The 23,930-nt window shown below is 36.0% G+C and overlaps 1 protein-coding gene across 7 annotated transcripts in view; it reads right to left on the bottom strand.

Moving 5' to 3' along the window:
* VPS8 (VPS8 subunit of CORVET complex) overlaps positions 1–23,930 on the bottom strand; it is a 306,350-nt gene that overhangs the window by 73,661 nt on the left and 208,759 nt on the right. For all 7 annotated transcript variants that reach the window (XM_067738310.1, XM_067738309.1, XM_067738314.1 and 4 more), the window contains 3 exons: positions 13,567–13,647; positions 11,805–11,974; positions 8,691–8,856 (listed from right to left, as the gene is read on the bottom strand). In XM_067738310.1, coding sequence (XP_067594411.1) covers positions 8,691–8,856; positions 11,805–11,974; positions 13,567–13,647 — 417 coding nt within the window. The remainder of the gene's footprint in view (positions 1–8,690; positions 8,857–11,804; positions 11,975–13,566; positions 13,648–23,930) is intronic.

Below are 23,930 nucleotides of genomic sequence, written 5' to 3'. Positions count from 1 at the left end.
CTCCAGCATTTGTTTTAATTTATTTATTTTTGGCTGCATTGGGTCTTCGTTGCTGTGTGCAGGCTTTCTCTACTTGTGGCAAGCGGGGGCTACTCTTCACTGCGGCACGTGGGCTTCTTGTTGAGGTGGCTTCTCTTGTTGCGGAGCATGGGCTCTAGGTGCGTGGGCTCAGGAGTTGCGACGCTCGGGCTTAGTTGCTCCGCAGTATGTGGATCTTCCCAGACCAGGGATCGAACCCGTGTCCCCTGCATTGGCAGGCGTATTCTTAACCACTGCGCCACCAGGGAAGTCCTCCAGCATTTGTTGTTTGTAGATTCTCTGATGATGCCCATTCTAACCAGTGTGAGGTGATACCTCATTGTACTTTTGATTTGTCTAATAATTAATGATGTTGAGCAGCTTTTCATATGCCTCTTGGCCATCTGTATGTCTTCTTTGGAGAAATGTCTATTTAGGTCTTCTGCCCATTTTTGGACTGGGGTTTTTTTTTTTTTAATATTGAGCTGCATGAGCTGTTTATATATTTTGGAGATTAATCCTTTGCCCATTGATTCGTTTGCAAATATTTTCTCCCATTCTGAGGGTTGTCTTTTAGTCTTGTCTATAGCTTCCTTTGCTGTGCAAAAGCTTTTAAGTTTCATTAGGTCCCATTTGTTTATTTTTGTTTTTATTTCCATTTCTCTAGAAGGTGGGTCAAAAAAGATCTTGCTGTGATTTATGTCAGAGTGTCCTTCCTATGTTTTCTTCTAAGAGTTTTATAGTGTCTGGTCTTACATTTAGGTCTTTAATCCATTTTGAGTTTATTTTTGTATATGGTGTTAGGGAGTGCTCTAATTTCATTCTTTTACATGTAGCTGTCCAGTCTTCCCAGCACCACTTATTGAAGAGACTGTTTTTTCTCCATTGTATATCCTTGCCTCCTTTGTGATTGATTAGTTGACCATATAGGCTCAGTAGTTGTGGCACAATGGCTTAGTTGCTCCGCAGCATGTGGGATCTTCCCAGACCAGGGCTGGAACTTGTGTCCCCTGCATTGGCAGGCAGATTCTTAACCACTGTGCCACCAGTGAAGTCCCTGCATTAGTATTTTTAATGTATGCCAGTTTAATATGTATTTTTAAAACTTTGCCAGTTTAATAAGTTTTTTTAAATAGCATTAAAATGCTATTTTAACTGGTATTTCTTTGATCACTGGTGAAGTTCAACATTTTTTCACATTTTATTGGACAACAAAACTTTTTTATGCCCTTCGCCCATATTTCCAGCAAAGCTTTAGTTCTACGCAGAGACTGGAAACACTTTCTCGGTACTATTGTCTTCCTTCGGTCCCTTGGACACAAGCATTTTCTGGATCAAAGGGAAGTGACCAAATTTATAGAATCTTAAGAATCTGATTGTTATGCTGGTCTGGCAAAGAGGTGAAGACTTGGACAGTAATAGAGGTGTGGCTGTCTATCCATTTTCCACAGTCACAATCAATTGATGGTATGAATTCCCTTGTTTTAAATCCTTTTTATTCTTACTTTAAGAATATAAACTAAACTCTTCACCAGAGTCTTACATTCTAATAAGGATCTGGCCCTGCCTATCTCTTAAACCTTATTCCTTGCTATGTTCCTCTTTAGTCACTATGTTCCAGACTGATCTTTTTTCATTTCCTTGAACAAGTCATTTCCCTCCTCAGTTCCTCTGTGCTTGCTGTTCTCTTTTGCTTGGAATGTTCTTCCCAGGTCTGGTAGCGTCTTATTTTCATCTCTGCAGATAGATATCCCCTGACCACCCAATAAAAAGTAGGTTTCCCTTCTGTTATTCTTCCTATAACATTCTATTCTTTCCCCTCATAGCACTCACATACCTATCACAATTTGAAATTATATGTTTGATAGTTTGTTTACTTAATTACTGTCTAGCTCTCTTACTAGATGGTAAGCTACATGATGTTAGGAACTATTTTTTTGTTGTTGTTCACCAGTGTATACTTGGTACCAAGACTAGTGTTTGGTCCAAAGTAGGCATATATTATATATTGGCTGAAGTAATGAATCACTTAATACTAGGGTATAATAACAAGATTATTGGAAAATGGGCAATAATCTCCTCAAACAGATTCATTTATATTAGGATTATTTATCACCTCTCTGCACTTCCGAGACATATTAATCTTCATTTAATTTGTAAGTTTAATTTAGAAGATACTCTTTTGAGAAATGCTGCTATCACCAAAAATGGAAATCTCATTTTTTAGCATTTAATTTGAATCTAACATATTTATAACAGGGAGCTAATACTCTTTAAAAATGGACAAATGAAAACAGGGCATTAATACCAGTGTTTCTATTTCATTAAATGGCATGTAAAACAAATCTCCAATTTATAGTGGGAATCCAAAATCAATAAGCAATGCTTAATGGTTAATAGGAAATTATGACCAGTGAGCATAAATGTCATTTACTGAATAATTTCTTCAAAGCTGTAAATACTTCCTTCTGACTTTATTTGTAAATTTATCCCAAAAGACAAAACATTTTCTTAGACAATTCTAAAAACCAAGAAATAAAACCAACTCCAAGTACCAGGGAAAATATCAGGTTATTTCTTTTAATTCTCTCCTTTTGTGATTATTAAAGGATGAGTAGGCAGCTATATGTTTACTTCCAATCCCCTTCTTCTTCAGATGTTTACCTCTTACTGAAAAAACAAAAAACTCTGATACTGGACTAATGTACCTGGCTTTTTACTGATAAGTGATGATATATCCAGTTCTGAAAAGATATCAAGCAATACATAATAAGGCTTTCTAATAAGTCTCCAAATGCTCTTGGTTTTTGAAGTTTTAAAAGGAATAACGACTGGAATGTTTCTGGCACATAATGTGTTATGTGTTAGCTTATTACTATCTCTCAAGCACTCTAAACTCTGTTAATAATATACTAATGTTAAAACTAAAATCTAGTAAATCTTCAATTATACTTCTTTGAATTTATATCAAGTTGCTGTTGACCAAGAATTATTATTTTTTAAATGAATAGCAAGTTAATTTTTTTTAATGCTAATCAGTGCCAATTAAGATAGTTATTTGCTACTATAAATTTAATAAAAGAATAATCTAAGATAAAATTACTCCTATTCTATTCTATTCTATTGGAATAACATTTGTTGAGAAAATATAATAGCATGATGAGAACTTCAGTTGAAATTAGTTTCTCAAATGTATTTTATCTGTGAGTAATATATACCAAAAGCAAAACAGAAAATCAGACTTTCAAGGTCTACTCTTTGGACCTATATTTCAGATTGAGCTACTGCAAACCTGAGGTGGAGGGGGAATGGAGATAAGGAAAGAAAGAAAGAAATTTGAGTTATTTCGTTTCATTTGCTTTCAAAGAATAAAATGCTTATTTCAAAGGAAAGCAGGCTTTCTGGGGGAATAACTCCAATCATGTCTGTGCAGACCTGTTGGGAGGCAATTGATGTGTCACATTTTTGTTTTTCACCAGTTGTGAAAAACAGAAATGAGATTAAGAGAGGCAAGAAGAAAGACTTTACCCACCAAACCACAGTTTTGAGGGTAACTGTTGCATCCTGTTAAGTCAGAGTCAGTAATTGAAGAAGTAAAAGTCAATCATCTCAAGTCCTGGAAAAGGATGAAATAAAAAGCTATTTGACAGAAGGATCACATTACAAGGGCAGTGAAAAGCTTCAAATGTATTCAGTATCTACTGAGGGTAGGAAGCAACAGGTGGAAGCTGACCAGCAACCTCAGCTTCATTTTGAAGTCACTGGGACACATACCTCTGCTTCTCTCCATGCACTGGCTTAGAACTTAATAACCAAGGGTGATAGATTTTCAAAGGAAATTAAAAGAGCAAAGTAGAACTTTCATGAAATTAAGTTTGATAAAAACCATCATATATAGAATTAGTATTTTCATTTTAAATTCTCTTACAATTAAAAATGTGAATGGCTCATACAATGGTAAGAAATCTTAAGTTAGCACAGCCGACATAGTATAGATATATTTTAAAAATCAGCTTTGTCAGGTTTCAATAAAGCCAGAATGCTAAAAATGGAACAGATTGGAGGCAGGAAAACTGAGGGTGATGACAGTTCTAAAAACTTGAATTCAAATACTGGCCCTCCCTCTCTTAGCTACATACAGTTCCTTCAGCTAAACTTGTTGTGAAGATTAGCATAAACACATCTAAAGCATGTATTTGATAAATTTCATTTTCTCTTTCCTTGCATTACCAACCCACTAGATCTTTTTACAATATCTTAGCTAGAAAAACAAAGGAGACAGACAGCTAGAGGAAAATTTAAGAAATCCAAGATAGTTCTCATTCTATTTTGCTTCATTAATTAGGAAGCATCAAACAGAGATTTTCAAGAGGATCTGATCAGTAATCTCACTTGGGTTTTCCTAAAGAATGAAAAGGTTGAGTCGCCTCTCCTGCCCTGCAGAATGGGATAGCTTCAGAAATAAAGTTGTCTTTGACATATAGATCCAATTTCAAAATAATTTCCCTTTTCTCGATGCTCTGAGAGCAGGCAGGAAGGCAGTCAATGAAACAGATTACTGTCTTTCTTGTGTGAGGTGTGGGGACGTGGGAACACGGCAACTAATGTAGTATAAATGTCTTCAAAATTCAACACCCTTTCATGGAAAAAATCCTGAACAAAATATGGAATAAAAGGAAACTTCCTAAACATGATATAAAGATTACACACAAAAAGCCTACAGTTAACATTATACTTAATAATGAAAAACTGAATACTTTCTCCCTACGATCAGTAACAAGACAAGGATGTCTATTCTTACCATTCCTATTCAACGCTGTACTGGAGGCCAATGCAACAAGGTGAGAAAAAGAAATAAAAGGTATAAAATTGGAAGGGAAGAAATAAAACAGTCATTATTTGCATTTGATATGATTGTCTATGTATAAAATACCAAAGAATCTACAAAAAAGTACTGGTACTAGTAAGTAAGCTTAGTAAGGTGCACTGGTCACTAGATAAAAGATCAACATGCAAAAATAAATTGTATTTTTATATTCTAGGAATGAACAATTAGAAACTGAAATATAAAACAGGGACTTCCCTCATGGTCCAATGGTTAAGAATCTGCCTTCCAATACAGGGGACGTGGGTTCGATCCCTGGTCAGGGAACTAAGATTCCACATGCTGTGGGGCAATTAAGCTCGCGCACCGCAACTACTGAGCCCACGTGCTCTAGAGCCCATGCACCACAACTAGAGAGTCTGAGCACCGCAACTACTGAGCCTGCACACTCTGGAGCCCGTGTGCCACAACAAAGGGCCCACACGCCTCAACAAAAGATCCCGCATGCTGCAATGGTGATCCCATGTGCCACAACTAAGACCTGATGCAGCCAAATTAAAAAAAAAAGAAATATAAAACAGTAAAATATATAATAGCATCAAAAGTCATCAAATACTTAGAAATGAATCTTACAAAACTACCACAAGATTTATATGCCAAAAACTATAAAACACTGATGAAATGAATCAAAGAAGATTTAAATAAAGTAGGAGCTATACCATGTTAATGGATTGGACTCAATATCACTAAGATGTCAACCCTCCCCAGTTGATCTAGATATTCAACACAATCCCAATAAAATCCAAGAATGAGTTTTTTTTTTGTAGAAATTGACAGGCTGATTTTTAAATTTATATGGAAAAGTAGAATAGCCAAATGTTAGAAAGAAGAACAAACTTTGAGGACTCACTACCTGATATCCAGATTTACTATAAAGACACAGTATTGGAGCAAGGATAGATACATAGATCAATGCAACAGAATAGAAAGTCTAGAAATAGACCCGCATATACATGGTCAATTGATTTTTGACTAAGGTACAAAGGCAATTCAATGGATAGCCATATGCAAAAGAAAGAACCTCAATCCTTATCTCACATGCTATTAAAAATTAACTCCAAATGGATCAGTAGTTGCCAGGGATTGGAGGGTGGAGGAAAGGGCTGACTACAAAGAGCTATGGGGGACTTTTGAGGGAGGTGATGATACTGCTCTATGTCTTGACTGTAAAGGTGGTTGCCAAAACTTGCAGAAAGTGAATTTTACTGTTTATAAATTATGTATTAAAATACATAATTGCATATAAAATTGTGTTTTTTTTAAAAAAAGGAAAAAAGTCTATTTTAGCCTCTGAGGACTATCTAGGAAGAAAGAAAAACATCTAATTGGTAATATCCAGGCAATAATACACATGTAATCACAAGTTATTTATCAACAGGATGTAACTGAAACAGAAAAAACACTTAAGTGCCCCAAGATGTAAAGCCTTAAGTATCTGCATAAATAAGATTCCCCCATCTGCATTTGAATTCAGCTTGGAAAGATTCTAGAAATCACAGGACCTGTTTTTTCTTTCCTAAATGCAAGCAAGGAAGCATTCTGGATGACTAATAAAATTTTCAATCCAGAAACATATTGAACATCTTTACCTGTATGTCCTGCAGACAGCTCTAACTCCAAAAATGAATTCTTTGTCTTATTCCCAAATATGTTCTTTGTTCATTTTTTCCATCTCAGTAAATGGTACCACCATCCATTTGAGTTTAAACAAGAAATCTGGGTGTTATCTTTGACTCCTCCCTGTCTTGTCTCCCCCACCAACCAATTTATTTATCACCAAGTCCTGATAATTCTACCTCTCAAATATAGGATCTCTGCTGTAAAGCAGAAAAGAGTACAGAACTAGAACTTGAGCATAATTGAATCTAGAAGGTGAAAGACAGTGGTATGAGATGAAGTTAGTGAGGTAGGCAGGGACCATATTAATTATTTTGATTTTTGTACTCATCTCAGACACATCTCAAATATGTACTCTTTTCTCCATCCCAACTTCCACCATCCTAGTACAAGTTACCATTCCTTTCCTCAAAATTATTTCAATATTCTTGGTCTCCCTACATCCATTATTGTTTCCCTTTCAATTCATTTTTTGCACTGCAGTTCTTTTAAAAGTACTATTCTGAAAAAAAAAATACTATTTTGATCATATCATATCATTCCTTCTTTAAAGCCCTTCAATGTCTTCCTGTTTCTTTACCACAAACATAAAAATAATTAATATGGTCCCTGTTTACCTACTAATTTCATTTAATACCATTCTTTCACCCTCTAGATCCAATCATACTCAATGCCTAGTTCCAGCAGAGACGCTTTGTTTGTTCTATATATTGTTCCCTGACTGGAATACTCCTCCTCCTGCCTACCCTTGCACTTAAACTTTATCTTCTTTTTTTTCCTTCAGAGGCAGCTAACATGGCATTTTGAGGAAGTCTTCCATGACCTCTCATGTCTAGATTAGGTCTACTCATCATCTGCTCTTACGGCACAGTTCATCTGTAAGTACTTGTGGTATAATAAAAAATGTTATTTGGTCTTTGTCCCTGGTTCCTGTCTTGTAGTTCCTAAAACTCTTGGACTCTCCTGAGTGAAAAGAGTGCCTTTTGAATGCTAATGAGATGACTGGTACCTGGGGACCCCTAGATAGTTTCAGGACGGCAGCTGGTCACCAGAAAGATCAAGCCATGACTAGAGGGTTAGAACTTTCAGTTCTCCCCTCCCTGTCCTTCCCCCAATCCCATGTATGGGGAGGAAAGAGGGGGTAGATATTGAGTCTAATCACTAACAGCCAGTGATTTAATCAATCATGGCTATGTAATGGAACTTCCAATAAAAAACCCTAAATGCTGAGGTTCAAGGAACTTCTGAATTGGTGAGCACACTGATATACTGGGAAGATGGTATGCCAAGAGAGGGCACTGAAGCTTCGGGCACCCTCTTCCCCCCATGCCTTGCCCTATGCACTTCTTTCATATGGCTATTCCTGAGTTGTATCCTTTATAATAAATGGGTAAACGTAAAGTACGTTCCTAAGTTCTATGAGTTGTTCTGGTGAATTATCAAACCTGGGGGAGTGGGTCATGGGGGCCCCTAAATTTGTAAGTCAGATAGAAGAGCATGTAATCTGGGCACCCCATTTGTAACTGTTGTCTGAAGTGAGGACAGTCTTATGGGAATGAACCTTTAAACCTGTGGAGTCTGATGCTAATTCCTGGTGGTTAGTGTCAGAATTTAATTGCATTATTGGACATCCAGTTGGTATCCAAAGAACTGACAGAATTGGTGTCAGAACTGATGATGGAAAAGACACCAACTATTCAGTGTCAGAAAGAACTTAAGCACACTTTCTGAAAATCTGTTTATAATTTCATTGGTCATAAACTCTAAAAGACAAATGTCCTGTCTATAATTGTATCCCCAGCACTTAGCACAGTGCCTGGCACACAGTTCTATTATCTATTGGATGAATATATAAACTAATGCCTATCACTGGAGTGTAGAAATTCTGTCAACTGTTACCTAGGAGAAGCTAGGTCAGGTTTTTTTTCCCTGGGTCTGATTTTGACTTAACACTGAAAGCTGATAAAACAAAGAGAAAAAAGCAACAGGTCCAACTTTTCACTATGTGATGTTAAGGTCAACTACAGGATAGGGTGGCACAGAGGAAGGACCAGGAAACAGCAAATTAAGTAAATGTGCTGAGGCCTATAGGACCTGAAAAAAAATGAGGCCAGGCCTAAAAGACATTAAGAAAAGACCATCTGCATCTTGCCATGAAAACAAGTCTTACCTGTGATGGGGTTATTCTTCCCTTTTTAACTTCGGATGAATTTTCACTCAACTTTCCTACTTTGTTAATTGAGCTGCATTTGTAGCACGTCCATCTTGTTTGCCCCTCAATTTCTATGGTGCACTCCTTGCTTTGCAGACAGAATGAGTGATACAAATGGCCACAGCTGCAAAATGAAGGCAACCAATTGACACTTTTCATTATCATAAAATTATAAACCTAAGTTGTGTTAGAGTGTATTTAAAAGTGATAAATATTTCCAGTAAGCTGAAATGCACTGATGGGGTATAGGTTAAGAAACAAGGAAGGGGATTTACTTGTTGCTGTCCTCTCTTTTTTAAAATCCAGACTCACGTATTTGCGCACTTAAGTTATGAGCATGAACAGCATCACAGTTCTGATTACAAACCACCAGGGGATGAGTTGAACTTCCGTTAATTTCTCAAACTATGAAACATTTTTAGACAGTTTGAAAAAAAGTCAATTGGGGAAAATCATAATTATATAAGTAATTTGATAATAACATGAGTGGTCTGCCTCATCAAATTCAAGAGTCATGATTTGATTAATAAGCATTTAAAAAATGTCAGTGTTACAGGAAATTCTAACATTATTCCTATGAAGAAATTCCCTACTGAATACACTAAATTACCAAATAAGCCTTCCAGAAATGAGTGTTGAGTATAATTCTAAGTCATCTTCACTGATTCCTCCTCATTTCTCCAACCTGAAATCTTGGACCACCTCAGACATCAATCCTTTTCTCTTCGATAGTCTTTATAATCTTCCTTTTCTCTATCCTCCCCCATATATATATATATATATATATATATATATATAACCATCCATCCATCCATCCTTTCTCTTCTGTAGTCTTTCTCTTCTATACTCTTCTTTCTACAGCCATCCTTGCTCCTTTAGTGATTACTTCCAGTTCCACAGCTTTAAAATACCACCTCCATGCTGGTGACTGCCACACTTATACCTTCAGCCCAGACTTCTCTCCTCAACCTCATCTACCGGTCTCAAGACCTCTACTATGGATGTTTACTAGGCATCTTAAATTTAACATGCCCCAAATTCTTGATTTCCACCCCACTCCACCCCCACTGCACGCTCTCATCCAACCTTCCACATCTAAATAATGGCAACTACACTCTTCTAGTTTCTCAAGCCAAAAACTATTCTTTCTTTCACACCTCATATACAAACTATAAACAGATCTTATCAGCTATACCTTCAGAATATAACCAGAATCCCACCACTGCTTACTTCATTACAATCATCTTGGGCCATCTCTCACTTGGATTACTGCAATAGCTTAACTGGTCATTCTATTTTCACCCTTGGCTTTCTACAGTCTATTCTCACCACGGCAGTCAAAGTGATCCTTAAGCCAGAGGTCAGATCATGTCAACGCTATCCTCAAAAACATCCAATGGCTTTTCATCTCAGAGCAAAAGTTTAACTCTTTATAATGACCCAGTTCCTACATGATTTAGCCGCTGAAGTCATCTCTTATATTTTCCCTTCACTCTGCTCAGGCAACACTAGCCTGCTCCCTTCACTACCCATCAAGTATGCCTAGCATCTGCATCATGGTTTCTGCACTTGATGATCCTCTGTCTGGGGCACTCTCTCCCGATATTGCATGGCCACTTCCTTTAGGTCTCTACTCAAATGTTACTTAAACTTCCCTAATAACTCTTTATAAATTAGTAGCTCCCAACGTTCTCTCTCCTCTATACGATGTTTTATTTTATTCATGGTAATTATTACCTTTTTATTAATTAATTTTTAAATTGTCTGTCCATAATCACCTTAACAGTGTTGCTTTCCCTGACCACTCTTCATAAAATATCTTCCCCCACAAAGGCTATATATCTCACTTAACATGTTTTATTTTTTTCCGTGTTAGTCACCATCTGGCATTTTACTTGTCTGTTTGCCTCTTTCACTAGAGTGTAAACTCCGTAAAAGCAGAACCTTTGTTTTGTTCATGTGGTACCCTACCCCCTTGAACAGTACCGGCATATAGTAGGTGCTCAATAAATACTTGTTGAATGAATGGGCTGTTTGTGTGATGAAAACTACTTCCTCTTCCAACCACCAAATCTACCAATCTTCCTGTATCTGTAATAACAGAAGCCAACACTTATATAGTGCTTACTATATGTCAGCATGGTTACAAGTATCTTATGTAAATTATCTCATTTAATCTTCACGAAACCCTATCAAGTAGGTATCCCAATTTACAGATGAAGAAACTAAGGTGTAAAGAGATGAAATAACTTGTCAAAGTCTCATAGCTAGTAGTGGCAGAGTCAGGATTTGAACTCAAGATTTAAAGTCTGGCTCCAGAGTCCATCTTATATTGCCTCTATCCATATATTCTGGATGAGCTGTCTCCTCCTGAGATCAAACTTTCCATTTTTGCACTAAACTTCCTTTCTCTTTGTACTGTGGCTTTAAATATCATTTACATGCTGATGATTTCTAAATTTATATCTCCAGGACATGTCTCTGACTAGAATAACTGTCTACCTGACATTCCTACTTGAATGTTTAAAGGGCATCTCAAACCTAACATCTCCAAGACAAGACTCTTGATTTCCCCAGCTCCTCATGCCTGTTCCTTCTCATCTTAGAGGATGGTACCACATTCATCCAGTAGCTCAGGCCGAAGATGTTTTTCCCTCTCACTTCACATCTAATACATCACCAAGTTAACACTTCCCTTAAAATATATTCTGAACCTTCACTCCTACCTCTCTCATTCTGCTCAAATGTCACTTCCTTAGACATGTTTTTCCTCATTATAGTGTCTTAAAATAGTACTCTCACCCTGAATGCTTCTTCTTTCCATCCCCTTACCCTGTGTTTTATTTCTCTCCATAGCTCTTATTACTCTGTATTTATTTACCGCCTGACCACCCTAACACCCTTTCCTCCTGACTCCCATGCAGAATGTAAGGTCTATAAGGGCAGGAACTTTGCCTTGTTTTGTTCACTGGCAGAACGATTGACTGGGGCTGTGTGTCCACGTGTATTTCTGCCTGGCAATACCATACACGCACATACACCATATGTGTCACATTTCCTTCCCTTTCTTACCTAAAGACAATAATTTCATCAGCCATTTCTTGGCGTCTCTTGTACTGCTGCAAACAAATAGAGCAGTAATCCTGCTTGGGATTCAGTCCTCTGGTGACTGAAGCTCTCAGGTTACACAATGACCAATGGAGATCTTGGTTTAGAAGGCTAGTCGTTGTTTCCAGCAGGGTCTATGAAAGACCAAAATAAAAAATAAGCCAAATAAGAAATTGTTCATAAAGTGAAAGAGACAGAGGAGATGAGTGGAAAATAGCACTTGTTTCATTTTCAACCACAATTGAATTGGAATATACTATAAAGGCATAAAACTGATCAAATAAACATCAAAACACCCCAAACTTAAGTGGTTAACTTTAATGTGCAGGGTATTGATAAGTGCATACATCAAGATTCTCAAAATAATTATTAAAAGGCTCTCACCAGTTACTACTGAGAAATGTGTGCTCTGCCATTCTGTGGATTAATTCAGTACTGACAGCTTTCAGATGACTAGATAAACCCAAATCTACTTATTTATTACATTTATATAATGAGTTCTCTCTGAATGGCTCAAAGTTGTGTTGTAACAAATAATAAAAAAAAAAATCCCTGATTTTTAAATAGAAACTGCATCCATGGCGATATTTCACAGTAACCTCTCACTGGAAAAGCTAATGGCCATTACTCAGTTCTCATCTCCCTTGGGCAGAGAGATCACTGTTTCCTGATCAGCACTTTCAAGCCATTTGAATCTACTCAAGACTGTGACATCTGTCATTAAGTCACATAAAGTTATTTCACAGCTATCACATCAAGTCATTTTAAGGCTCTCTGTGTTTATAAACTATTGTTTACTTACTTCAGTGTGCAGCTGGGTTCTTTTCTGTCAGTCCCAAAGGGGAAAATATACTGCCCATCCTCCTTGCTACACAGCCTGGTCCTTTAACTTTATCTATAACACAGAACTTTCAGTTCTAATGGTCTGTTTTAATTCTTTCCAATCAACCCCATCTTTTCCTCCTCTTCCAAAGTTCACAAAAAATTTCTGTCTTGCACTCAGCTTTCCTTCTGCCGCCATGGAGTCTGTGCCTGAAGGGGGATCAGCTTCCTTGGGCTATGCTTATTTAGCAAAACTGCAATTCTTATAACATCCTAAGAAAAGCTCTATCACCCAAATTTTTCTTTTTCTTCTACTGAAAAAGCAGACAGTGTATCTAACATGCCTAAGTGGCACTTTTCCTAGGTGGCTTCATGAGTCACTTTGAAGTACATGAAGAAAAACATCTGTATACCAAGCTGGCTCTTACTGAGAATTAAAGCTATAGGCAGTTTTGGGTTAAGGAAAGACTAATGACCATTTTTGGTTAGTGGCAATTATCTGTTTCAGAATGTTTAAAAGAACACTAATTTATTTTGCAATTTTTCCATACTCATGCTTCCTTTTCAATGAGTTATAGCTTTGCATTTCATTATTTTCCAAGAAAGTATCTTACATTTTTCATTTGGAAAAAAAACTATATGTCCCACTGCCAATGAATCAAAAGAATAAAATGAATCCAAACTTGATGCATTTCCACATTCCAGAATATATGTGTATGTGTATATAAAATATATATTAATTAATTAAGGTCAAGAGAAATTTAAAAATTAAAAAGCCATACACTTCAATCTATCAAACTTCCACTAAACAGATGGTAATTTTTAAAGAAAAAGTATAGGTGCAAAGAAAAAAGAATAGCTTCTTTCTACCTTAGAATGGGCTTAGAAATAGAAAGTAGTTTACCTGTTCATAGCTAAAGGTATCCAACATTCCCAGAATAAGTCCCTGGATTTCTCCAAGTTTTCCTTTTCCATAAACTGGGTCCTAATTAGAAAAAAGTTGCAAAAAATTATAATTCTATTCTTGCTATTTTAAAATTACTTTAAAATATAAGTTATCTGAAAAAGCCAAATACTCTTAAGTATTTTGTCTACAGTCACAAAATATTTATTCTTCCATGAACCTTCTGCTGGAAATGCACATTGGTCTCCTCAGGCCATCAAAAATATTTTGGAAAAATAAATAAAATTTAAACGATCCAAGCCCCTTGCTTAACAACTGTCTCTGCAAGTCTAATTAAATTTCACTCTGGTTTTGTTTCTGCAGCAAGCTTCCTTTCCTTCTTATTAAACATCACTTACCCCCTTTTGAGCTCTTATTTATCTGCTACATTAAAACCAAAGTACTCATGAATACTCAGAATCTGTCCAACTCCCGCTGTGACCCACATTTGTCCACCTCCTGGTCCAAGCCAACTAAGTTACATCAGTTTAGGAGATGAGTTTCTGAATCCAAGCAACTTTCAGTTTTCCAAAGCTTTTCTCAATAAAGTCACTACTGATAAACAACAGATCCCTAGACACCCAATCTTCCCTCCATTGCTTTTCATATGTCAACTTGTTTATTGTACACAATTTGAAAAACACTGATGTATACAAAAATAAAACCGAACTGAAATCCAACCACCTGGAGATAAACACTTGATTTTTTGAGATATATTATTCCAGTCTTATTTCTGGGGAAGTAGAGAGAGGGATGTTATTTCTTAGTGTACAAAATTTGAGTATTTCACACAATATTTTCGTAACTTTTTTTTTCTTAAATAGTATGTTGTGAGCAGTTTCCCATATTATCAAATACTTTGTAATAGTAAGAGTATGAATCATGTGAAAATGCCATGTGTTATTCAACCATTCTCTGTTGTCAGGGATTTAAGTTTCCCTCCCCATAGCCCACATCTAAGTCCCACTCACTATTATGCTAGTGGCTGTAAATTTTGGTCTGAATCTCTGAGTCTTTCTTAAGAGGAGATTTCAAGAAAGGGGATGAATTACAGACTCAAAGTATTTTTATGGGTATTGATATATATACTTCACCCTTGAATAACACAGGTTATAAGTGAGCAGGTCCACTTATATGCAGACTTTTTCCAATAAATATATAGGAAAAGCTTTTTCAGATTTGCAATATGAAAAAACTTACAGATGAACCATGTAGCCAAGAAATATCGAAAAAATTAGGGTTGTCATGAATGCATAAAATATATGTAGATACTAATCTATTCTTACATAGGCATAAGGTGAATGATATTTAATATAAAATTAATAATCTGTTAGTTTTCTTACTGTTTTATAACTTTGCTTTTAAAGAATTACATTACTGTATAGTATTCCCCTCTCCCTCTCCCTCTCTGCCTCTCCTGTAATTGGAGAAACTGTGTATCAGCCTATCATCACAGGTAGGATGTTTTTTAAAAAAATTTAACAATGTTCCAATACTGTATTATGAATATGACTATAATATCATAAAAATTTTTAATGCCATGAAAATTTTATAACAATTCATTCATTACTGTATTGGCTAGGCTACCGTGAAGCCACCGTACTGATTACACTAGGCTACCATAAGACAATCATATTGCTGCTTCTTTGTTTTAATGCATGAATTGTCATACCTGTAAATATGAATTTTTTTCACATTATCTTTTCATTTTTAATGTCTAGTGTTAGTAATACATATAGTATCAACTGAGTTTTGTATCATATAATATTGATGTAGGTACTGACAGACAATTCATCTTGTAAACAGATGATGTAAACTTAGGCTATTGATAAACATAGTAAGTACTGTATTTTCTCTTCTTTATGATTTTTTAAATAACTTTTTCTTTTCCCTAGCTTACTTTGTTATAAGAATACAGTAACAATACACATAATGTACAAAATATGTGTTAATCGACTGTTTATGTTACTAGTAAAGCTTCCAGTCAACAGTAGGCTATTAGTAGTTAAGCTCTGGGGGAGTCAAAAGTTATACATGGATTTTCGACTGAGCAGGCGGGTCAGCGTCCCTAACTCCCACGTTGTTCAAGGTCAACTGTAGTGCGTAATTGCTCTACCAAAAAGTTGTATTATGCAATTTCTATCTACATCAGCATATTTGTGCGCCCATTTTACTGCACCTTTGGCTAGGCTGGGAATTATAAAAATTTGCTAATAAATGTGTATGTCAAGTCTATTACTTTACTGTAACGTGAGGCTATATATGACATAAATGTCTCTTCCATGCTAAACAGGGGAATCCAACTATACAGTAATGATAAAGGGAGCTGCTATTTATTAACTGCATAGCACACGCCAAGTACAATGCTAAGCATTTTATATATACCACATCACTGAATTCCTTCCAGAACATTTATAAATGAAGAAATTCAGGCTCAGAGAGGTTAGGTAAAATTCTCTAAGAACGCAACACTATTAAGCAGATAAACTGGGATCTCAATCTAGGCACTTCAGAAACTATGTTTTTAAGTAACACTACACTGGTCTCCCAAAGATGGACACATAAGCTAATAAAATAAATAATAAATTAATGTTTACTAGATGAGTAACAAATATGAATAACTACATGATAAACTAATGTATGCTGGAAAATATAGGTAACATTTCTGGCTACTTATAAGGGAGTAGGGATTATTAAAATCTTGGTACAGTAACTGTGAGTTCAGATGTTAAGAAGAAAAAAAAAGACTGTGGAGCAAGAAAAACTTAGGAGACAGGTTCAGAAATATGAGAAGAAATTTGCGTTCCTGCACTTGTTACAACATAGTCTTAGGACTTGCTGTTTTTCTCTCTTCTATGCTCTGATGTTGTTTCTTAAAGACTGGATAGATGTGGTTCCTAAATAAGATCAGTTTTCAGTACTTTTAGCTGGTCAAGAGCAGCACCAGATTATCTGCCATAGGTTCCTGGTCCCTGATGCTGAGGTTATGCTGAAGAAACCAAAGGTAGAGAATAACTACACGTTTACTAATTAACAAGTTTACTTTGGGCTTGAACAGATCACTTAAATTTACTGGGGAAATCTGTTTCACTACGCTAAAGATACCTGTGAAACATGCGCAGAACATTTGCAAACGACAACACTACAGATATCTCAGACTAACTCTTTACCAGAACAACTCAGGCCATATACTCACAATATAATCTTTTAATTTTCTTTGCATAAAAACAGAACCATGTTAATGCTTCTGAACTTACACTCAATTATGTTTTTGGTCAAGCTCTTAGTAAATACATTTACTTCTCAAAGTATCAATGGAGAGTGTAATACTTTATTATAAACACGTTGTAATAGCTATTCTAACATGTCCACACATACACAATACACATGAACATAGTTCTAGCACAGAAAACTTCTGTCACTTGTTTATAACAGGGTGGTTTGGGGAATAAAGAGGTCTTGAAAATGTTAAATTCTGGGAAAAGGAAGAAATCTTTATAGGTCATGTCTATATTTATATCAGTACATTTCACTTCAATATGCATACTTTAAAAGCAAAATCATGAAAATAACCTCATGCTGGGACAACATATAAATTATACAACGCAAAAGGGAGCTCAAGGCTTCTGGCACAGCATGTACACAATACCCTAGCTTTTCAAATTATTTTCCAAATATGTCAGCTGGATTCTTCAGCAATAAATAACTGCTGAGGTTTCTCTTTAACTTGTTCGTAAACTACAAAAGAAGAGCACATTTAGGTACTTCAAATAAACTTGTTTTTTAAAAAAGCACACTAAAAAACATGCGATGAGCACTTTTATCCCCATTGTTTTCTTTCTTTTAAATTGAAGTATAGTTGATTTAAAATACCGTGTTAGTTTCAGGTGCATAGCATAGTGATTCAGTTATTTTTTTCTGATTATATTCCATTATAGGTTATTACAAGATATTGAATATAATTTCCCATGCTATACAGTAAATCCATGTTGTTTATTCATTTTATATATAGTAGTTTATATCTGTAATCCCATACTCCTAATTTGTCCCTCTCCCCTCCTCTCTCCCCTTTGGTAACCATAAGATTGTTTTCTATGTCTGTGAGTCTGTTTCTGATTTGTATGTAGATTCATTTGTATTATTTTTTTAGAATCTCACATAGGAGTGATATCATACAGTATTTGTCTTTGTCTGACTCACTTCACTAAGTGTAATATTCTCTGGGTCCATCCATGTTGTTGCAAATGGCAATATCCCTATTGATTTCTGATACTTATTGTATCATGTATGTGGTTTGCTATAAAATTAAAATTTTTACTAATCAAGCATTACTCTAAAATATGAATAATGCCCACAGCAGGTTAGCATATAAATCATTTGTATTAATTCCTTCCATATAACAGTCATGAGCAGCTTCTCAGAAGCCAAACGTTACTTTCCCCATAGAGCGAAGATCCGTAAGAGCCAGCAGTGCAGAATGTATATAACATAAATATGGTCCCTTAAAAATATTAACTTATCACCTAATGTTCCTGAAAGAAACCTGTATAATTCAGGTCCCAAGTATCAGTTTGAATAAATATTTAGAGGTCAGGAAGATCTTTGAGAACCTCTTATCAGGTGAATATCTCTTCTGGAAAAACTGTAAATATCTGAGCAATTATGCATCTAAATAAATGTGCATCTAAATATCTTCTCCCCAAGAGACCTGATAAAGTGAGGTAGATATGAAAAACACTATGGCTGGTGTTAGGTACAGAAGGCCGAAAGTTTGGAGTTAGAAGACCCAGGTTAATGTTCCCACTTAATAACTGGGCAAATTATTTAATTTTTTGAATGCCACTTTCCTCTTGAGAACCACAAGGATACCACTACTTCCCCAGCATAATGTACACAGAGATAAAGGAGATAAAGAACACAAAAGTGCTTTATAAACTGCAGAGGACTACTCAGAGACGTTAGATGGTTGAGCCAACTAATATTTACTGAGTATATACTATGTTCCAAGCACCGTGCTAGGTGGTGGAGATAAAGCAGCAAACAAGACGGAACTCACGTCTAGAGGGGCAAGCCTATGTGAAGATGAGAGTCAAAAAAAAGAAAGTCTGTACTTATTCTTGTCGATGGTTTCTTTTGCTGTGGAAAAGCTTTTAAGTTTAATTAGGTCCCGTTTTTTAATTTTTGCTTTTATTTCTTTGCCTTAGGAGACAGATCCAAAATAACATTGTTCAGATTTATGTCAAAAAGTGTTTTGTTCTACCTATGTTCTCTGCTATAAAGTTTTATGGTTTCAGGTCTTACATTTACGTCTTTAATCCATTTTGAGTTTATTTTTGTATATGGTATGAGGAAATGTTTTAATCTCATTCTTTTACATGTAGCTGGCCATTTTTCACAGCACCACTTACTGAGTAGACTGTCTTTCCTCCATTGTATATTCTTGTCTCCTTTGTCGTGGATTAATTGACTGTAGTTGCGTGGGTTTATTTCTGGATTCTCTATTCTGTTCCACTTATCCATACATCTGTTTTTGTGCCAGTATCACACTGTTTTGATTACTGCAGCTTTGCAGTATAGTCTGAAATCTGGGAGTGCGACACCTCCAGCTTTGCTCTTTTTTCTCAAGATTGCTTTGGCAATTTGGGGTCTTTTGTGGTTCTAAATAAATTTTAGGATTATTTGTTCTAGTTCTGTGAAAAACGTTGTGGGTGGGACTTCCCTGTTGGTGCAGTGGTTAAGAATCCACCTACCAACGCAGGGGACACGGGTTCAAGCCCTGGTCCAGGAAGATCCCACATGCCATGAAGCAACTAAGCCATGTGCCACAACCACTGAGCCTGCGCTCTAGAGCCTGTGAGCCACAACTACTGAGCCCGTGCGTCACAACTACTGAAGCCCGTGTGCCTAGAGCCTGTGCTCTGCAACAAGAGAAGCCACCACAATGAGAAGCCTGCACACAACGAAGAGTAGCCCCCACTCGCTGCAATTAGAGAAAGCCCGGGCGTGGCAATGAAGACCCAGCACAGCCAATAAATTAATTAATTAAATTTTTAAAGAAATTTTGTAGGTATTTTGCCAGGGACTGCATTAAATCTGTAGGTTGCTTTGGGTAGTATGGACATTTAAACAATATTAATTCTTATAATCCAAGAACACAGAATATCCTTGCAATTCTTTGTATCCTCTTCAATTTCCTTCATCAATGCTTTATATTTTTCAGAGTATAGGTCTTTCACCTTGGTTAAGTTTATTCTTAGATATTTTATTCTTTTTGATGTAATTTTATTTATTTATTTTTAAATTTTTTTTGGAGTACAGTTGCTTTACAGTGTTGTTAGTTTCTACTGTACAGCAAAGTGAATCAGCTATGCATATACATATATCCCTTCTTTTTTGGATTTCCTTCCCAGTTAGGTCACCACAGAGCACTGAGTGAAATTCCCTGTGCTATACGGTAGGCTCTCATTAGTTATCTATTTTATACATAGTATCAATAGTGTACATATGTCAATCCAATCTCCCAATTCACCCCACCTCCTCCTTTCCCCCTTGGTATCCATACGTTTGTTCTCTACATCTGTGTCTCTATTTCTGCTTTGTAAATAAGAGCGACTATACCAATTTTTTCAGATTCCACATATATGCATTAATATACGATATCTGTTTTTCTCTTTCTGACTTCTTTCACTCTGTATGACAGTCTCTAGGTCCATCCACGTCTCTACAAATGACCCAATTTCATTCCTTTTTATGGCTGAGTAATATTCCATTGTATATATGAGTCACATCTTCTTTATCCATTCATCTGTTGTTGGACATTTAGGTTGTTTCCATGTCCTGACTACTGTAAATAGTGCTGCAATGAACATTGGTGTGCATGTGCCTTTTTGAATTATGCACAGAAAACTCATAAGTAATGAAATTGAAACTGTGATTAAAAATCTTTCAACAAACAAAAGTCTAGGACCAGATGGCTTCACAGCAGAATTCTACCAGAATTCTTCTCTATATTTAGAAAAGAACTAACACCTATCCTTCTCAAACTTTTCCAAAAAATTGCAGAGGGAGGAGCACTCCCAAACTCATTTTACGAGGCCACCATCACCCTGATACCAAAACCAGACAAAGAAATCACAAAAATAGAAAATTATAGGCCAATATCACTGATGAACACAGATGCAAAAATCCTCAGCATAATACTAGCAAACCAAATCCAACAACACATTAAAAGGATCATACACCATGATCAAGTGGGATTTGTCCCAGGGACGCAAGGATTCTTCAATGTACACAAATCAATCAATGTGATACACCATATTAACAAATTGAAGAATAAAAACCATATGATCATCTCAAGAGATGCAGAGAAAGCTTTCAACAAAATTCAACACCCATTTATGACAAAAACTCTCCAGAAAGCGGGCATAGAGGGAACTTACCTCAACATAATAAAGGCCATATATGACAAACTCACAGCAAACATTATTCTCAATGGTGAAAAACTGAAAGCATTTCCTCTGAAATCAGGAACAAGACAAGACAAGGGTGCTCACTCTTGTCACTGTTATTCAACATAATTTTGGAAGTCCTAGCCATGGCAATCAGAGAAGAAAAAGAAATAAAAGGAATCCAAAATGGCAAAGAATAAATAAAACTGTCACTGTTTGCAGATGACATGATACTATATATAGAAAATCCTAAAGATGCCACCAGAACACTACTAGAGCTAATCAATGAATTTAGCTCAGTCACAGGATACAAAATTAATACACAGAAATCTCTTGCATTCCTATACACTAACAATGAAAGATCAGAAAGAGAAATTAAGGATGCAATTTTAAATGGGATTTTTTTTTTGGCTTTCTTTTTCTGATAGGTCACTATTAGTGTATAGAAAAGTGAAAGATTTCTGTATATTAATCTTGTATCCTGAAACTACTGAATTCATTACTAGTTCTAATGTTTTTTGGGTAGAGATTTTAGGGCTTTATATATATATAGTACCATGTTATCTGCAAATTGTGACAGTTTTACTTCTTTCCTTCCAATTTGGATGTCTAAAAAGACATTTCTTTTTCTTGTCTGACTGCTGTGGCTAGGACTTCCAATACTATATTAAATACAAGTGGCAAGAGTGGGCATCCTTGTTTTGTCCCCAGTTTTAGAGGAAAGGCTTTCAGCTTGTCACCAGTGAGTATGATGTTAGCTGTTAGTTTGTCATAAATGGCTTTTATTATGTTGAGATATGTTCCCTCTACACCTTTTTTTTTTTGGCTGCATTGGGTCTTCGTTGCTGTGCGCGGGCTTTCTCTAGTTGTGGTGAGTGGGGGCTAATCTTTGTTTTGGTGCACTAGCTTCTCATTGCAGTGGCTTCTCTTGTTGTGGAGGATGGGCTCTAGATGCATGGGCTTCAGTACTTGCAGCACGTGGGCTCAGTAGTTGTGGCACGTGGGCCCTAGAGCATGTGGGCTTCAGTAGTTGTGGCATGTGGGCTCAGTAGTTGTGGCTCATGGGCTCTAGAGCACAGGATCAGTAGTTATGGCACATGAGCTTAGATGCTCCGCAGCATGTGGGATCTTCCCAGACCAGGGATTGAACCCATATTCCCTGCATTGGCAGGTGGATTCTTAACCACTGCGTCACCAGGAAAGTCTCTCTCTACACCAATTCTGATGAGAGTTTTTATCATGAATGGATGTTCAATGTTGTCAAATGCTTTTTTTGCATCTGTTGAGATGATCATGTGATGTTTATCCTTCCTTTTGTTAATGTGGTATATAACAATGATTGATCCGCAAATACTGAACCATCCTTGCGTCTCTAGAATAAATCCCACTTGATCATGGTGTATGACCCTTTTTATACATTGTTGGTTTGCTAATATTTTGTTGAGTATTTTTATGTCTATATTCATCAAAGATATTGGCCTGTAACTTTCTTTTTTGGTAGTGTCTTTGTCTGGTTTTGGTATGAGGGTAATAGTATCCTCATAGAAGGGATTTGAGACTGTTCCCTCCTCTTCAATTTTTTGGAATAGTTTGAGAAGGATAGGTATTAGCTCTTCTTTATGTGTTTGGTAGAATTCCCCTGTGATGCTGTCCTGTCCTGGACTTTTGTTTGTTGGGAGTAATTTTTTTATTACAAATTCAATTTCACTACTTGTGATCAGCCTGTTCAGATTGTTTCTTCCTGATTCAGTCTCAGCAGGTTGCATGTTTCTAGAAATCTGCCCATTTCTTCTAGGTTGTCCAATTTGTTGGCATATAACTCTTTGTAGTATTATGATTTTGTGTATCTCTGTGGTATCAGTTGTTATTTCTCCTTTTTCATTTCTTATTTTATTTGGATCCTCTCTCTTCTTGTAAGACTGGCTAATGGTTTATCAATTTCGTTTATCTTTTCAAAAACCAGCTCTTGGTTTTACTGATCTTTTCTATTATTTTTTTATCTCGATTTTATTTTCTCTCTCTTCTTTAAGAGTGGCTAATGGTTTATCAATTTCGTTTATCTTTTCAAAAACCAGCTCTTGGTTTTACTGATCTTTTCTATTATTTTTTTGATCTCAATTTTATTTCCTCTCCAATCTTTATTATTTCTTTCTTCCTGCTGACTTTGGGCTTTGTTTGTTCTTCTTTATTTAATTCCTTTAGGTGGTAGGTTAGGTTTATTTGGAATTTTTCTTGTTTCTTGAGGAAGGCCTGTATTGCTATAAATTTCCCTCTTAGGATTACTTTTCCTGCATCCCACAGATTTTGGAAAGTTGTGTTCCATTTGCATTTGTCTTGAAGTGTTTTCTGATTTCCTCTTTGATTTCTGTTAATTTTTTATTTTGAGCAATTATAATGTGCCTTGTAGTTTTCTTCATGTTTTTGAGTTTGGGGTAACTGACCTGTGCTAACAGTTGTCAATAAATTTGGAAATTTTCACCTAATATTTCTTCAAATATTTTTTTCTGTTCCAACTCTCTATTTTCATGACTCCAAGTACATGTATTTTGGGTCACTTGAAATTGTCCCACAGCTCACTGATACTCTGTTGTTTTTTTTTCCTGCTTCACTTTTCTCTAAGTGTTTCATTTTGGATAGTCTGTATTGCTATGTCTTCAAATTCACTAATCTTTTGTTTTGGTGTCCCTGCCTGCTAACTCCAATATCCAATGTCATATCTGGGTTTTATTTTCTAACTTCTTTGCATACCTTTTAAGTTTTAATTCAATGTCATACATATACTGTAAATTTTTACACTGTTGGAACCTAGATATTTTTGTATTCCTCAAAATATTTTTAAGCTTTGTTCTGGGATGTAGTTAAATTACATGGCAACAG

This window comes from Pseudorca crassidens, chromosome 5 (genome assembly GCF_039906515.1).
Source record: "Pseudorca crassidens isolate mPseCra1 chromosome 5, mPseCra1.hap1, whole genome shotgun sequence".
Taxonomy (NCBI): Eukaryota; Metazoa; Chordata; class Mammalia; order Artiodactyla; family Delphinidae; genus Pseudorca; species Pseudorca crassidens.
This window is presented reverse-complemented; position numbering and strand designations above follow the sequence as displayed.